The sequence below is a fragment of the Macaca mulatta genome, chromosome 17, assembly GCF_049350105.2.
Source record: "Macaca mulatta isolate MMU2019108-1 chromosome 17, T2T-MMU8v2.0, whole genome shotgun sequence".
In the NCBI taxonomy this organism is placed as follows: domain Eukaryota; kingdom Metazoa; phylum Chordata; class Mammalia; order Primates; family Cercopithecidae; genus Macaca; species Macaca mulatta.
The window spans coordinates 28,436,242-28,454,219 of NC_133422.1; the positions used below are offsets into that span (position 1 = coordinate 28,436,242).

General features: G+C 47.1%; 1 protein-coding gene and 1 long non-coding RNA gene across 4 annotated transcripts in view; one reads left to right on the forward strand and one right to left on the reverse strand.

Annotated features, from left to right (window-relative positions):
• LOC144336333 (uncharacterized) overlaps nucleotides 1-17,978 on the reverse strand; it is a 55,772-nt gene that overhangs the window by 11,529 nt on the left and 26,265 nt on the right. The window lies entirely within an intron of this gene.
• Nucleotides 12,052-17,811, forward strand: MLNR (motilin receptor). The gene is made up of 2 exons (XM_001101857.4): nucleotides 12,052-13,869; nucleotides 14,661-17,811. The coding sequence occupies exons 1-2, from the start codon at nucleotides 12,702-12,704 to the stop codon at nucleotides 14,996-14,998; spliced, it is 1,506 nt and encodes a 501-aa protein (XP_001101857.3). The 5' UTR covers nucleotides 12,052-12,701; the 3' UTR covers nucleotides 14,999-17,811.

A 17,978-nucleotide genomic window follows, 5' to 3' on the forward strand; every position in this document is an offset into this window, starting at 1 on the left:
CAATATTTTATGGATGTCCTTGGGAGTTACTAAAGAATTTGGTCTGCCTAGGCCTAAGATATCATGCTAACAATCCAGAACTTTACATGAAATTTCCCAATTGTAAAAGGTTGGTTCAAAACATTATGAAATGGCCAGGCTTGGTGGCTCACACCTGTATTCCCAGCACTTTAGGAGGCAGAGGAGGGTGGATCGCTTGAGACCAGGAGTTCAAGAGCATCCTGGACAATCTAGGGAGACCCCATCTCTACAAACTTCATGCCCTGCTCTTATGTGGGGAGAAGAGTGTAAAGCCTGTGGAGTGTTTACAAGCTTCCATAAGTAAGCTATTATACAAGTTATGGATCTATTTTAATGCTCCTCACAACTTTCCAGATCTTCAATTTGCCCATAAAATCTGGTTTCTGAGATGCAAACTGGAAGACACTTTCCTAGCAGACTCCAGATCATAACCTAGCATTCTCTGCAGCCGGTGGTGCCATGGTCTATATAGCAAGAGGCTACCCAGCGCAGTGGTTATGCCCATGGACTCTGGAAGTGGACAGCACCACCCTTACTGGCTGTCCCAGTGACCTGGGGTCACTTCTTTGTGCTTTGCTCTTCTCGTCTCTAACATAGAGATACTAAAAGAACCTGCTGCCTTAGATTGCTGTAGAGGATGAAATGCATTCAGATATGAAAGGACTTGGAACAGTGCCTTGCAAACAGCAAGCATTAGCTTTATATTCATCCAGGTCATCCCTCTATATTCATCAAAAGCCAACCAGTGAGGCCTCCAGCCCGGGGCCAAAAGCCTATTGATGACACCAACTTCTTGCCTCTGGGGATGCAGGCCACAGCCGGGCCAAACCTAGACCCACTCTTGCCCCACATGAGTTACAGGCGGAGAGGTACTCCAAGAGTAGAGAAGAGAGATGCCCATGCTCCTGGTCTACTGAGAACTTCTTCTCACTAGATGAACTATGAAGTCAGGAAGCTGGTGAATGTCTACAGAAACACAAAGTAGAAAACAGATCTGGTCCCATTCCTTCCTAAAACATTGAATGCCAACTCATCGTAAGAGCTCAGATATGTCCTATGGGCCACGTTGTTTGAACCTCAGCACAGCAATGTTATCCAAAAAGCCCACTGGGTCTCCACCTCTCCATGTCAGTATTCTGTCTTCAGCTGAAGTTTCAGTGAATATTTACTGAGCACCCACTGCAATCAGAGCACTGTTTTAACTGCTAGGAATTGTAAAGAAAACAGTGGTACCTGGTTCTGCAGAAGCTCATTCATTCTCCAAGTTAACAAATATTTATTAAATTCTCACTTTGTGCCAGGCACTAAGGAAACAGCAGTGAACACAGTAGATTAAAGCCCTGCCTTCTGGTGCACATAATGTTGGGAGATAGAGATAGATAATAAACAAAAGACTAAGTAAATTAAATAGTATGTCAGTTGATAATAAGCAATATGGAGAAAATACAATAGAGAGAGGGAGTGCCTGAATGGAGGTGAGTAATTCACAACAGCCAGGATGCTGACTGCAGACACAGTGAGCCTGCCTCAGCACCACCATGGTGGGTGGGGAAGGGAAAAAGGGAGCCTTCAGCAGAGGCTGGGGTAGTCCATCTGGCCAAGGAGCAAATGGGAAAAACCAAAGAGACTCAGGAATTCGCAGCCCATGACAGCCATGGAGAGTGCTCCTGGAAGCATCATCTGAGTGAAAGAAAGAAGCCACCTCTTGACCAACCACAGGCCCCTGCCTCCAAGGCTAGCAGAGCCACTGGTGAGCATGCAGGAAGGGGACATGGAACTGAAGTCTAGCAAATGCCAGCCCCTCACACCCCAGGAGCCAGCATGAAGCTTCATAAGGACCTCTCCCTCTAGCTTTAAGCCACTGACCCCTCTCCCCATACACCTGGGCCACCTTGGGGAAAGGCGTGATGTCTGAGAGAACTGAACACTGCCCAGAGGGGCTGCTTCACTGGTCTGCCTGGACCATGCCTTACCCGGGCTAAAGCATTCATTTCTCTTGTTGAGAGCACAGGGGAAAATCAAATCAACTATAAATGAAGAAATTACATTTTCTCTGCCTAGGGGGAGGAGACAGGGAGGAAGAAAAAGTGGAAACCGTGAGTACAGAAACAATTTTGAGGAGTTTTGCATGAAAATGATCCAGAAGAGAAAAACTGATGACGAGAGAGAGAATTGAGGTAGTGATATCTGGAGGAGAAAGGAGCACTTAAGGGGCAGAGCTGACTTCAACTGCAAGTACCACCAACTGTCCCAGGGGAGCATGAGCGGAGGTGGGGGTGTGGTAGTCATCTTCAGAGAAACAGGGTGCAAGGAAACCACCCAAAGGAGGTGGTGGGGGGTGTTGGGTCTAAGGAGACAGGAGGGGGTATAAACCAGTAGCCTGGCGGTGGGAGAGTGAATGAGGTCAGGTGAGAGCTGGGAGGGCCGGGGGAACGAAGCACCCTGCTAGAGGTTGTGCTTTCAAGTGAAACAACACCATGTGGGAGCCCGCAAGGAGTGGGCAGGGAATTGGGCCTCACCAGGGCTGTGGTGCTCTTGGCGGATGGACGAGGCTGACAATGGAGAAAACAGCAAGGGAGTCAAGGGCGTCTGTGTGGGCGTGATGGCGACTGCCCGTGGAATTTCCGCTGGGTAAAGGAAGAAAAGTGAAGACATGGGGCAGGCAAGGGACCGGGAAAAGGAAGGAGGAGCCACCGATGGAGGTCGCAGTGGGTTGAAGAATTACCGGAACTGAGGTGCTAGGGGAAGAGAGCTAAAAAGAGAGTGGGCGGAGGTCGGAAAGAGGGCTGACTGAAGTGGAGGTGGAGGAAGGCTGGCAGGCCCTGGCAGCCGTGAGGTGTAAGGTCCGTCGATGTCCGGAGCTGCACGCCCCGGCCATAGCGAATAATAATTAAAGATTAAACGCCTGAGCTATATTCATTTCCACCCCACACCTTCTCCCTAGATTTACCTTCTTCCCTGTATTAATACCGCCATTAAAAGATGGCGCTCTTCCTGCTTCTTCTACATTTTTTCCCGCGCCCGCGAAAAGACTACCTGACAGCGCAGGCGCAACATGACATCCGACCGGAGAAACCGAAGCCTATCTGGCCACGCCTTCCGCAATGAGGTCATTTCCGCCTTAGCCCAACCCCTTCCCCTCCAAATGTATATAAGGCATTGCATTACCACCATTAAACGAGACTTGATCAGAGCACTGTCTTGTCTCCATTTCTCCTGTCTCTTGTTCCCCAAATTCCCACCCCCTCCTCCAGGGCCTACACTGACTATCCCGCGGGCCGGGATACGTGGCGCCCGAACAGGGACCTGGAAACGAGGGACTCCGTGAGGAAGAGGACGCCAAAGGACGGTCGACCGCTAACGAAGACAAAAGGAGTCAAACTCTTCCGATCACCGCGGGAACCTGCCACGTCAGAATCGAAGGTAAGTGACGCATCCGAAATGGGACAAGAATTAAGCCAACATCAAATATATGTAGGACAATTAAAAGAGGCTTTAAAGATACGAGGAGTAAAGGTTAAAGGTAATGATTTGTTTAAATTTTTTGATTTTGTAAAAGATACTTGCCCTTGGTTCCCACAGGAAGGAACTATTGATATTAAAAGATGGCGTAGAGTAGGGGATTGTTTTCAGGACTATTATAATACTTTTGGGCCAGAAAAAATTCCTGTAACCGCCTTCTCTTATTGGAACCTCATTAGAGATTTAATAGATAAGAAGGAGGCCAATCCGCAAGTCATGGCTGCGGTCGCTCAGACAGAGCATATTTTAAAGGTTAGCTCCCGCTCTAACCTCACAAAGCCTCCGCAAGATATGGAGGAAGATCTCATTTCCCTCGAAAGTGATCATGAGGAAATCAACTCTCCTTCTGTAACAGATAAAGAAATACCACACGAAAACAAACCAAAAAAATACCCAATTTTACAGATGCTTCAAAAGGAGGAGGAAATTAATAAGCCTAATCAATCGGAAATAAATTGGGATGATTTAGAGGAAGAGGCGGCTAAATATCACAACCCTGATTTGCCTCCCTGTTCTTCATACCCACCCCCATATAATAAGACACATAATGAGGCTTCTGCGCCCATTGTTATGGCAGCAATAGATCCCAAAGAAGAATTAAAGCAAAAAATTGCTCAACTAGAAGAACAGATTAAACTTGAAGAGTTACATCAATCATTGATAATTAGGCTCCAAAAGCTAAAAACAGGAAATGAAAAAATACCTAACTCAGACGCTATGGAGGGTTCCTTGCGCCCACTTCAGCGGCCTGGACAACATGTTCCAAGAGGGGGGTTAGTTGCTAGCCGACATAGAGAAGACTCCTCCCCCAAAGACATTTTTCCGGTCACTGAAACCATAGATGAACAGGGACAGGCTTGGAGGCATCATACTGGATTTGATTTTACTATTATAAAAGAGTTAAAGACTGCTGCCTCTCAGTATGGGGCTACTGCTCCATATACTCTTGCTATAGTGGAATCTGTAGCTGAGAATTGGCTCACTCCTACAGACTGGAATACCTTAGTCAGGGCAGTTCTTTCTGGGGGAGACCACTTAATTTGGAAGTCAGAGTTCTTTGAAAATTGTAGAGATACAGCTAAAAGAAATCAACAGGCAGGAAACGGTTGGGATTTTGATATGTTAACTGGTTCAGGTAATTATGCAGACACTCAGGCCCAAATGCAATATGACCCTGGACTGTTCTCACAAATCCAGGCTGCTGCTACAAAGGCCTGGAGAAAACTTCCCGTTAAAGGAGATCCAGGGGCCTCGCTCACAGCGGTTAAACAAGGACCCGATGAGCCATTTTCAGACTTTGTGCATAGACTTATGACCACAGCAGGTAGAATCTTTGGAAATGCAGAAACGGGTGTAGATTATGTTAAACAGTTAGCTTATGAAAATGCTAACCCCGCCTGCCAAGCGGCAATCAGACCTTATCGAAAGAAAACAGATTTAACAGGATACATTCGCCTTTGTTCAGATATTGGGCCCTCATATCAACAATGCCTAGCAATGGCCGCCACTTTTAGCGGCCAAACAGTAAGAGATTTCCTCATTAACAAAGGTAAAGATAAAGGGGGATGTTTTCGATGCGGTAAAAGGGGACACTTTGCAAAAGATTGCTGTGAAAACCAAAATAAGAGTCCAGAAGCAAAAATCCCAGGCCTTTGCCCAAGGTGTAAAAGAGGAAGGCACTGGGCAAACGAATGTAAATCTAAAACTGACAGTCAAGGAAATCCTTTACCCCCCAGGCAGGGAAACGGGATGAGGGGCCAGCCTCAGGCCCCGAAACAAGCATATGGGGCAGTCAGCTTTGTTCCAGCCAGCAACAGCAATCCATTTCAAAGCTTAGTAGAGCAACCCCAGGAAGTGCAGGATTGGACCTCAGTTCCACCTCCCACACAATACTAACACCTGAAATGGGACTGCAAACCTTAAATACCAGAATATATGGACCCTTACCACCTAACACTTTTGGGCTACTTTTAGGAAGAAGTAGTGTCACCATGAGAGGCTTACAAGTCCTCCCTGGAGTTATCGATAATGATTATGAAGGAGAAATTAAAATTATGGCCAGAGCTATTGATAGTATTATTACTGTCCCTCAAGGAGTTAGAATAGCTCAGTTACTCCTGCTACCTTTGGTTAAAACAGATAATAATATCCAATACTCTAATAGAAATATAAAAGGTTTCGGATCATCAGATATATATTGGGTGCAACCAATTACAAATCAAAAACCCTCTCTAACCTTATGGTTAGACGGGAAGGCATTCACTGGACTAATAGACACAGGGGCTGATGTAACTATCATTAAACAGGAAGATTGGCCCTCTCATTGGTCTACCACAGAAACTTTAACTCACTTGAGAGGAATTGGACAAAGCAGTAATCCTAAACAAAGTTCTAAATACCTAACATGGACAGATAAAGAAAACAATTCAGGCCTCATTAAGCCATTTGTCATCCCTTACCTACCTGTTAACCTTTGGGGGCGAGATCTACTCTCTCAAATGAAAATTATAATGTGTAGTCCAAATGATATAGTTACTGCACAAATGTTAACTCAAGGATACACCCCTGGTAAAGGTCTTGGAAAAGGAGAGAACGGTATCCCACAGCCTATACTGGTTTCAGGACAACTTGATAAAAAGGGGTTTGGAAATTTTTAGCTCAGGCCACTGACATACCTGCACCCCAAAGGTGCGCTGACCCCATTATTTGGAAGTCAGATGAGCCCGTTTGGGTTGATCAGTGGCCTTTACTCAATGATAAACTAAGTGCTGCCCAACAGTTAGTGCAGGAACAACTAGCAGCAGGACATATTGAGGAAAGTAATTCCCCTTGGAATACACCTATTTTTGTTATTAAAAAGAAGTCTGGTAAATGGAGACTCTTACAAGATTTAAGAGCAGTAAATATCACTATGATCCTTATGGGTGCCTTACAACCAGGATTACCTTCACCGGTTGCGATTCCTCAAAAATATTTTAAAATCATTATTGACCTTAAAGATTGCTTTTTTACAATTCCCCTTCACCCTGCTGACCAGAAAAGATTTGCCTTTAGTCTTCCATCTACATTTTAAACAACCAATGAAGCGCTATCAATGGAAAGTCTTACCTCAGGGTATGGCCAATAGTCCTACCTTGTGTCAAAAATATGTAGCTGCCGCTATAGAGCCAGTCAGAAAAACATGGGCACAAATGTATATTATACATTATATGGATGATATTTTAATAGCAGGAGAAATTGGCGAACAAGTCTTACAGTGCTTCGCCCAACTCAAACAAGAGTTAACAGCAGCCAGACTACAGATAGCCCCAGAAAAGGTACAATTACAAGATCCATACACTTATCTTGGTTTCCAGATTAATGGACCCAAAATCATTAATCAAAAGGCCGTTATACGTCGTGATCATTTAAAAACTTTAAATGATTTCCAAAAATTACTGGGAGACATAAATTGGCTTCGACCATACTTAAAGCTCACCACAGGAGAGTTAAAACCTCTTTTCGATATATTAAAAGGAGACTCTGATCCAAAATCCCCCAGGTCCATTACTAAAGAAGCATTAATAACACTCCAACAGGTAGAACATGCCATTGCAACACAATTTGTTACCGGTATTGATTATTCTCAGCCATTAATATTCCTTATTTTTAACACAACAATAACCCCTACTGGCCTATTTTGGCAGAACAATCCCATTATGTGGGTACACCTGCCCTCCTCCCCCAAAAAGGTTTTGTTGCCTTATTATGATGCCATAGCTGATCTAATTATCTTGGGAAGAGAAAACAGTAGAAAATACTTTGGAATAGAACCCTCTACCATTATACAGCCCTACACTCAATCACGCATCCATTGGCTGTTACAAAATACGGAAGCCTGGCCAATTGCTTGCGCTTCTTATACCGGCGCGATTGACAACCATTACCCACCTAACAAACTTATTCAATTTTGTAAACTTCATGCGTTTGTATTTCCCCATATTACCAGTAAAGAACCTCTCAATGACGCATTACTAATTTTCACTGATGGATCTTCCACAGGACTTGCCGCTTACACTTACAATAATGTAGTCGTTAAATTCCAGACCACTTATACATCAGCTCAGCTGGTCGAATTGCAAGCTATAATTGCAGCACTATCAGCTTTTCCTTGTCAGCCACTTAACATTTATACAGACAGCGCCTACCTGGCTCATTCAATACCCCTCTTAGAGACCGTGTCTCAAATTAAACATATTTCAGACACAGCTAACCTATTTTTACAATGTCAACAACTTATCCGAAAAAGGACTACTCCCTTTTTTCTTGGGCATATTAGAGCACATTCAGGATTACCGGGACCTCTAACACAAGGTAACGCAACAGCTGACACGGCAACAAAAACCATAGCCACAGTCACTACAGACAATTTGCAACAAGCGCAAAAAGCACATGCCTTACATCATTTAAACGCCCAAACCTTAAGACTTATGTTTAAACTTACCAGAGAACAAGCTCGACAAATAGTTAAACAATGCGCCAACTGCATAACATATTTACCTGTTCCCCATCTAGGAGTTAACCCCCGAGGACTCATCCCCAACGAAATTTGGCAAATGGACGTTACTCACCACTTAGAACTCGGTCAACTAAAATATATCCATGTATGCATAGACACCTATAGTGGATTCATCAGTGCAACTCTCCAAACAGGAGAGGCCACTAAACATGTCATAGCTCATTTATTACACTGCTTTTCTATTTTAGGAATACCCAAACAAATCAAAACAGATAATGGCCCCGGTTATATAGCCAAAACCTTCTTACAATTTTGTAATACCCTACAAATTAAACATACCACAGGCATTCCCTATAATCCCCAAGTACAAGGTATAGTAGAAAGAGCTCATCTGTCATTAAAAATTATTATCACAAAATTAAAAGGGGGGAGCTGGTACCCCGTGAAGGGTACCCCCAGAAACATACTCAATCATGCCCTGTTTATCCTTAATTTTTTAAATTTGGACAGTCATGGAAAATCGGCTGCCGACCGTTTCTGGCATCCTGAATCTCAAAAACAGTTTGCAATGGTAAAATGGAAAGATCCACTTGATAGTTCATGGCATGGCCCCGATCCAGTTTTAATTTGGGGAAGAGGCTCAGTATGCATCTTCTCACAAAAAAATGATGCAGCCAGATGGCTGCCTGAAAGATTGGTAAGACAAATAAATCATAACCATTGTCAGTCCAGGGAAGATAAATCTCCCTGAGAAGTTCTTTCCTTCTTGTTTTTCAGAAAATGAAGCCTAACATGAAATTCCTTTGGAGAATAATCGCTCTATATAACATAGTGACAGTCTATGCAGGTTTTGGTGACCCTCGTAAGGCAAAAGAATTATTACGAAAACAATACGGCCAGCCTTGTGACTGCAGAGGGGGACAAATATCTGAACCTCCGTCAGATAGAATCACCCAGGTGACCTGCACGGGCAAGACAGCTTACCTAATGCCAAACCAGTTATGGAAATGTAAGTCTACCCCAAGAGATACCTCACCTAGCGGGCCGCTCCTAGAATGCCCTTGTAGCTCTTTCCAATCTTCTGTACATAGTTCCTGTTATACCTCCTATCAACAATGCAAATCAGGCAATAGAACATATTATACGGCCACGTTACTAAAAACACAAACTGGAGGCATCAATGACGTACAAGTATTAGGATCCACTAATAAACTTGTACAATCTCCTTGTAACGGCCAAAAAGGAAAGCCTGTTTGTTGGAGCACTACCGCCCCCATTCACATTTCTGATGGAGGAGGCCCATTAGATATTGCAAGAATTAAAACCGTCCAGAAAAAATTAGAAGAAATTCATAAAGCTCCATATCCTGAACTTCAATATCACCCTTTAGCCCTGCCTGAGCTTAAAGATAATTTTAGGCTCGATGCCCAAACCTTTGATATCCTCGATGCTACTTACAATTTACTTCAAATGTCCAATACAAGCCTGGACCACAATTGTTGGCTTTGTCTTAAAATGGGCCCCCCTATTCCTCTAGCCATACCTAACCTTTCATTGCCCTATGTCAATTACTCAAATGAATCCTTAGTAAATAATTCCTGTCCTATTACCCCCCGCTCTTAGTTCAACCGATGACATTTTCTAATTCCTCTTGCCTCTTTTCACCATCATATAATAACACTAAAGAAATTGATTTAGGCTATGTTGTGTTTGGCAACTGTACTTCCATAATCAATGCCACCAACCCTTTGTGTGCTATAAATGGCTCGGTTTTCGTTTGTGGAAATAACATGGCATATACGTATCTACCTACAAATTGGACAGGGCTTTGTGTTCTGGCCACTCTTCTCCCCGACATTGATATCATCCCTGGAGATGAACCTATCCCCATCCCCGCTATTGAACATTTTATTTATAGACCGAAACGAGCCATACAATTTATTCCCTTGTTGGCTGGACTAGGAATCACCACTGCTTTTACTACAGGAGCCACAGGCCTAGGAGTCTCACTAACCCAATATACTAAATTATCCAATCAATTAATCTCAGATGTACGGACCTTATCCAGTACTATACAAGATTTACAAGACCAAGTAGACTCGTTAGCTGAAGTAGTTCTCCAAAATAAAAGAGGTCTAGATTTGTTAACGGCAGAACAGGGAGGGATATGTTTGGCTTTACAGGAAAAGTGCTGTTTTTACGCCAACAAATCCGGAATCGTCAGAGATAAGATAAAAACTTTGCAAGAAGAACTAGAAAAGCACAGAAAAGGCCTGGCCGCCAATCCACTATGGACTGGACTCGATGGACTTCTCCCCTATCTCCTGCCATTTCTTGGTCCTTTACTCACTCTTCTACTCTTTCTCACTCTCGGGCCTATAATCCTTAATAAGCTTATGGCATTTGTCAGACAACAAATCGAGGCCTTCCAGGCCAAACCTATACAGGTTCATTATCATCGCCTTGAGATGACTGAAAATGGTGAGTCTTATTTACCTTAATAAGACCACCTCCCCTGTGTGCTGAACTGGACAGTCAATGACGGGTAAGAGGACACTATCTCCATCGGAGCCTAAGACAGGAGGGCCGCCCTTGCTGCTGCCTTATCCCATGACGGGCCTAGAAGGTGGGGGTGAGTTGACCCAACCTAAGACAGGCGCAGTTCCCGAGGGGTTTTCTTGTCATAAAAATATAAAAAGGGGGACCTGTCCGGAGCTGCACGCCCCGGCCATAGCGAATAATAATTAAAGATTAAACGCCTGAGCTATATTCATTTCCACCCCACACCTTCTCCCTAGATTTACCTTCTTCCCTGTATTAATACCGCCATTAAAAGATGGCGCTCTTCCTGCTTCTTCTTCATTCATTTTTCCCGCAGGGGCGAAAAGACTACCTGACAGCGCAGGCGCAACATGAGGTCGGACCAGAGAAACCGAAGCCTATCTGGCCACGCCTTCCGCAATGAGGTCATTTCCGCCTTAGCCCAACCCCTTCCCCTCCAAATGTATATAAGGCATTGCATTACCACCATTAAACGAGACTTGATCAGAGCACTGTCTTGTCTCCATTTCTCCTGTCTCTTGTTCCCCAAATTCCCACCCCCTCCTCCAGGGCCTACACTGACTATCCGGTGGGCCGGGATAGTGCGGCTGAGATCGGGTGGAGAGCAAGGTCCTAGGTGGAAAGGAGGTCAACAAACTAGAGGCCAAGGCATTCCAAGACTCGCCATGGGTGTGAACGGCCGCAGATGCAGTGCTTGAAAGAGAGCGCAGGCACCTGGTCCTCAGGGACTGCAGATGACCACGGGGGAAAGCGCTGGGGAGGGCGGGGTCTGATGAAGTCCCACTCAAAGCTAGGTTTTAGGACCGCTGGAAGCAGCAGCGATGAGGAAGGCGACAGGTGTCCCTCCTCCAAACTCACAGTCTGCATGTGAGAGAGAACTGCAGGAGAAGCTTGTCCCTAGGCAAAGCCAGGTGTCAGGTCCAGAAAAGAGGTTGAGGATTTAAGCCACTGAGGGGGTGGAGCTGGGCAGTGAGTGGGACGTCGGTCTTCCAAGCTCTGGGATTAGGCCGACCAGAGCCCACATCCCAGTCCCGCCTCTTACTGCCTGTTTGATCTCAAGCGAGACCCGCTTTGTTCATGGGCGAAAGGAGGGCCATGAGGATTAAATGGAGGGCAAAGGGCCAGATCCATCTAAATTCTCAGTGTTAGCTATTGTTATTAAGACCACACTGAACAGACGCTTACATCCGTTTTAGCCCCTTCCCCCAATTTTCGTTCTTTCCGGTGTTGACAGTCTAGTTTTTTAAGTTTATGAAACATATTGTACATAAGAACGACATATCACATGTGAAAGTACTCTAGTGTCCACGTAAATATTTGTCTTGTTCTTTATAATAAATAAATATGCTTATGGATCCTTGAAATTATCTGGTCATGGCCGGGCACGGTGGCTCACACCTGTAATCCCAGCACTTTGGGAGGTCGAGGCGGGTGGATCACCTGGGGTGAGGAGTTCGAGACCAGGCTGGCCAACATGGCGAAATCCCGACTATACAAAAAAAAAAACACACAAAATTTAGCCGGGGCATGGGCGCTCCTGTGCTCCCAGCTACTCAGGAGACTGAGGTGGGAGGACTGCTTGAGCCTGGGAGGTCGAGGCTGCAGTAAGCTGTGATCGCGCCACTTACACTCCAGCCTGGACGACAGTGAGACCCTGTCTCAAGAAGAAATAAAGAAAGAAAGAAAAAAGAATAAAAAAGAAATTATTTGGTCAATTGTATGGTCAGCTCCCTCCACCACTCGCGAATTTACAGAAGAGAACTGGCCCAAGATTACGCAGTTACTCGGTTATAGAGCCAGGATTAGACAGGAGAGGCTCCAGACTCTGGTCTAGACTCCCCTCCTATTATTTAGCATTATGGCTTCCTGAGGATTACCGTAAGCCCTCCTCCACCATCAAGCGGCAGCTACCAGCCACCAGACCAAGATCCCTTCGAAGGTCTCCTGTGTACCGGACCGACAAAAGCGCCCATACAGTGCTGGGTCCAGTAACCGAAGCTCTCTAGGGTGCAGACATCGCTCACAGGACGGGGTAGGGCTCGTGCGCTCAGGGCGCCGGGTATTCCAGCTGGTGGAGAGCGAAGCGCCCTAGAACTGCATGGGCCAGGGAGAGGGCGCGGGAGCAGGGCCGGGCCGGGGCGGGCCGCGGCCGTGGGCGGAGACTGCGCGCAGCCAGCTCGGGAGCGCCTCGGTGCCCACCCTGCAGAGCCGCTTCCCGAGCGCCGCAGCACAGCGCAGCACAGCGCTCCGCCGTCTGACCGTCCGCGCCCGCAGCGCGCGGGCTGGGAAAGGAGGCGCTCACCGAGCGGTACCACGCGCCAGGCTCCCAGCCCGACCCGGGACGCGACGGCCGCTGGGAGCACCCATGGGCAGCCGCTGGAACAGCAGCGACGGCCCCGAGGGCGCGCGGGAGCAGCCATGGGCCGCGCTGCCGCCTTGTGACGAGCGCCGCTGCTCGCCCTTTCCCCTGGGGGCGCTGGTGCCGGTGACCGCCGTGTGCCTGGGCCTGTTCGCCGTCGGGGTGAGCGGCAACGTGGTGACCGTGCTGCTCATCGGGCGCTACCGGGACATGCGGACCACCACCAACTTGTACCTGGGCAGCATGGCAGTGTCCGACCTACTCATCCTGCTCGGGTTGCCCTTCGACCTGTACCGCCTCTGGCGCTCGCGGCCCTGGGTGTTCGGGCCGCTGCTCTGCCGCCTGTCGCTCTACGTGGGCGAGGGCTGCACCTACGCCACGCTGCTGCACATGTCGGCGCTCAGCCTCGAGCGCTACCTGGCCATCTGTCGCCCGCTCCGCGCCCGCGTCCTGGTCACCCGGCGCCGCGTCCGCGCGCTCATCGCTGTGCTCTGGGCGGTGGCACTGCTCTCTGCCGGGCCTTTCTTGTTCCTGGTGGGCGTCGAGCAGGACCCCGACATCTCCGTGGTCCCGGGCCTCAATGGCACCGCGCGGCTCGCTCCCTCGCCTCCCGCCTCGTCGCCGCCCCTCTGGCTCTCGCGGGCGCCACCGCCGTCCCCGCCGTCGGGGCCCGAGACCGCGGAGGCCGCGGCGCTGTTCAGCCGCGAATGCCGGCCGAGCCCCGCGCAGCTGGGTGCGCTGCGTGTCATGCTGTGGGTCACCACCGCCTACTTCTTCCTGCCCTTTCTGTGCCTCAGCATCCTCTACGGGCTCATCGGGCGCGAGCTGTGGAGCAGCCGGCGGCCGCTGCGAGGCCCGGCCACCTCGGGGCGGGGGAGAGGCCACCGGCAGACCGTCCGCGTCCTGCGTAAGTGCAGCCACCGCGGTTCCAAAGACGCCTGCCTGCGGTCCACCCCGCCGGGGGCCGCCAAACGCTGGGTCCCCTTCCCCTGCTCACCCAGCTCTGGGCGCCGCTTCCAGTTCCCTTTCCCGTTTCGATTCCAGCCTCCACCCGCCTGTACTTCCTGTACCCCCAGAAAACCATGTCCTGTCCCCCAGGAGCTCTGGGGGACCCCAGGGGGGCTTTGAGGGTGGAATCCCCGATCCGATTCAGTAACCAGCAGTGCTTTTCCAGAGCCTCTGAGACCAGGAAGGAGAGTTGGAAATTCTTAATCCAACCACCTGTTAGATGCCACAGATGAGGAGTCCTCACAGTGCCCTTGAGAAGATGAGGGAGATTTCATTAAGCTAAAAATTTTTATTTAATGTTAAGTGATGCTGAAGGCTAAAGTAAACCTTGCTTATATCAAAAAGTAAAGATTGTGCAGACCTGTTGTAGAATTCTTTTCAACAGAGAACAGAAAACTTCTCCGAAGTGGGTTTGTGGAAGGAAGCCTTCCAAGGCGGCTTGTTCAGAGAAATTGCTCCTTCTGGTTTATGTCCAGCCTTGATAACACGTATAGGAACCTACTATGCAGTTTTAAAGCAAATATCCTGCAGCCTGGTCATTTTTTTCTGGGGTGAGGATCTGGCTAGGTAGAAGTTTTCTCTAATTTATTTTGCTGTTACTTATTATTGCAGATGGTTCCTTGTGAGGGTGGGGGGGTTATTTGCTTCCCAATGCTTTTGTTAATCCCGGTGCTGTGTCTTACGTTGCAGTGGTGGTGGTTCTGGCATTCGTAGTTTGCTGGTTGCCATTCCACGTTGGCAGAATCATTTACATAAACACAGAAGATCTGCGGATGATGTACTTCTCTCAGTACTTTAACATCGTCGCTCTGCAACTTTTCTATCTGAGCGCATCTATCAACCCAATCCTCTACAACCTCATTTCAAAGAAGTACAGAGCGGCGGCCTGTAAACTGCTGCTCGCAAGGAAGCCCAAGCCGACAGGCTTACACAGAAGCAGGGACACTGCGGGGGAAGTTGCAGGGGACACTGGAGGAGACACAGCAGGCTACACCCAGACAAGTGCTAACATGAAGACGACGGGGTAACCAGCACGACCAAGCCAGGCTCCTCTCGCAGTTCTAAGACTTAGGGGAAAACAGGTGTGTAGAGAAATAAAGACTGAAAGTGAGGAACAGATCCTGTTAAGAAGAATGGAAAGAGGGTTGCAGTTGTGCCAGTTGGTTAAGAAATAGACCGTATGATTTATTTAACCAAGGTATGAAATGTAACTGTGCCAACCTTTCTAGTTTCCTTCCCAAGTACCTCCTAAGGGATGTCTGTTTTACCATCACGAAATCCCACATCTCAAAGTGTGCTCTGTGTGATGGTTTCATGAAGTCCTCATTCTCCTACTCTTAGGAAGGATGTTTGTTCATTTTACAGTTAAGTGATACATAGAGATGCTGGCCCCAAAACTGCCACCTCTGAGATCATGAGTGTATTTTATGTTTTGGATGTAAATATAACAGTACATCTACAAGGAACCAGGATAATGACAGTTTGGATCCAAGAAATGATTTAATACCTATGTATGGCTGCAAAAACTTTCAGAAGTAAAAGGAATTCTAGGTAGACTCCAGTGTTCGGGGTCCCACCTCTCCAGATCACAGCAAATCATAAAGTTTAGGCACAATAAAACCCTCTTTCAGAAGTATTAAGCAACTGTATTGCAACCCACTTCTCCTTGACACTGCCCACGGGACCTTCCCAGTGCCACTGGCCATGGGGTGGCAAACTTTGGGCATCAACATTTGAGAGTAGAGAGCTCAGCAGGACATGGCTTTCTCTGGTGACTACAAATGACATTTGTAAAGAGCTATTTAATATGCTTTATCTCACCTCAGCTTGGTGGGGTGAGTGCTGTCATCAACATTCCTGTTTTGGAAGTGAGTCTCGGATTGCCCAAACAGGAGCTGGTGACCTGGAGTCTGAATCCAGTGTTTAAGTTGCTCACCTACTCCCAAGCCAAGATGCTGTCCTTACTGAAAAACACCAGCCAATGGATTTAGTCAAGAGTGAAAGAGAACTCACAGGACATTCTGATCAACAACTCTGTAACTTTGTTTTGATTTTTACAGTTTAAAACAAAAATATTTTTAGAGGGTTACTGTTGTCCCTCAGCTCCAAAGGGCTTCACTGACACCACCTTCTGTATGAATGGCACCCCCAAGATGTGGGCAGGGTACAGCTTTCAGGTTGTACATGGGACCTTTTTTGGGGCTTTCAGATTGATAAATTCAAACCTAAATTACAATAGGATCTTGATTTTTATGAGGAATTTGTCCTGAGACCTTCATGAATCTTCAAATCTACAAATACCAGAAAAGTGACAAATGCTATAACTTCAGAGTTATAATGACAGATAGACATCAAGTCACATTGAGACTTGGAGGCTGGAGAGGCAGCTGTGCTGATTCACTGACTTGATGTCTCTGCTTCACAGCCCACAGTTTGGATGGCTTCGGTGAGTGTCTAAATTACTTTCCGCCACAGGCCACCATAGTCTCTTTTGAATAGTTAAAACTACAAAAGATCAATACATAAATAACAATGGTCTGCCTGACATGCACTCAAAGTTCTGTTGCTTTCTCATTTTCTTAGCCAAAGCCCTAGCTCAGTCCCCAGCCCGGTCCACAATTGGCGCAGGAATGAAGACTCTAGTTTGCTTTTTCTCCTAGCTAGTGGAAGAAGCAGATTGTAGTCACTGGAAGAAGCATTCCCTAAACTGTGTTCTGCAGATTTTCAGGGATTATTGGAAAAAATGGTTCTGGGTTTAAATATGGTAGGAAAATACCACATTGTGTTCCCCCACCACACCCTAAACATTTAACACACACAACACAACATAGCATGTCAGAGGCTCTGAGAAGTTGTCTCAACCAACATCTCCTTATTTTATCACAGAACCAACTCCCCATCTTCCCTCCCCAAGAACACTTAGTAAAATCTCATGGAGTGAGAAATACTTTGGGGAGCACTGATGTAGGGGTTCCGACAGTGGTGGTGCCAGCCTTGAGCCTCCGTAACTGTCTGCTTGGTAGCACTGAGTACAGCAGCTGCCACAGTCCTTCTGCGCATGGGAGCTCCTCTCTGGAGCAGTCAGGAGTGGCTACCTCCCTAGGGAAGGTCACAGCAAAAAACCTTATTGGGACGTATATAATACTTTATTTTATTTTTTTAGAGACAGGATCTCATCCTCTTGCCCAGGCTGGAGTGCAGTGGCACAATCCTAACTCACTGTAACCTCAAATTCCTGGGTTCGAACCATCCTCCCACCTCAGCCTCCTGGGTAGGCAGGACTACAGGGATGCACCACCGTGCCTGGCTACTTTTTTAATTTTTTGTAAAGTTGGGGTCTTACTGTGTTGCCCAGGCTGGTCTCAAACTCCTGGCCTCAAACAATCCTCCTGCCTCAGCCTCCCAAAGTACTGGGATTACAGGCAAGAGCCACCACACCTGGCTTATGTATAATATTCTAAATGTAGAAGCAAAGACCTCTCTTTTGAGCTCTCTTGTTCAGATTCTAGAAAACAAGGATTTACATGACACTTTCCTGGGTCTTAAGCATGTTTCAGGTGTGGGCATAAGGAGGATCACCCTTCCCTTCCCAGATGTTCCCTGAGATGGAGGGCCTGAAGGCCATCCCTTCCCGCAGGATTCTTGTGTGGTCTCAGCCCACTAGTGGACTGTGAAATCAGTAAGTGTGCCACATTTTTCTTTAATGGAACAGCACGGACAAGAATACAGTCCACTGTGCATCACATGTAGTAAGGTAACTATTGTGCTGTGAAACTTTTGTTTCAATTATGTTTTGGTTGCTGTCTTTCCCGGTTTACAAAATAAAATGTATTCTAACTGTGGGTCATGGTGGAAAATGTTTAAAAAGTTGTTCTAAGATCTAACGTTTTTCTCTAGCCCAGCAGAGAGCGGTCTGTTCTTACACTGACATCTGGCTATGAAAAGGGAGGCCAAGTCAGCGAATCACTGGAGCAGGAGAATCAGTGAGCTCTGGTTTCCAGTCCAGGG

Excerpts from the sequence above, each read along its gene's own strand:
- MLNR (XM_001101857.4), top strand. The coding sequence starts at position 12,702 with ATGGGCCAGGGAGAGGGCGCGGGAGCAGGGCCGGGCCGGGGCGGGCCG. Across the intron at positions 13,870-14,660 it reads GCAGACCGTCCGCGTCCTGC|TGGTGGTGGTTCTGGCATTC; the intron begins GTAAGTGCAGCC and ends CTTACGTTGCAG.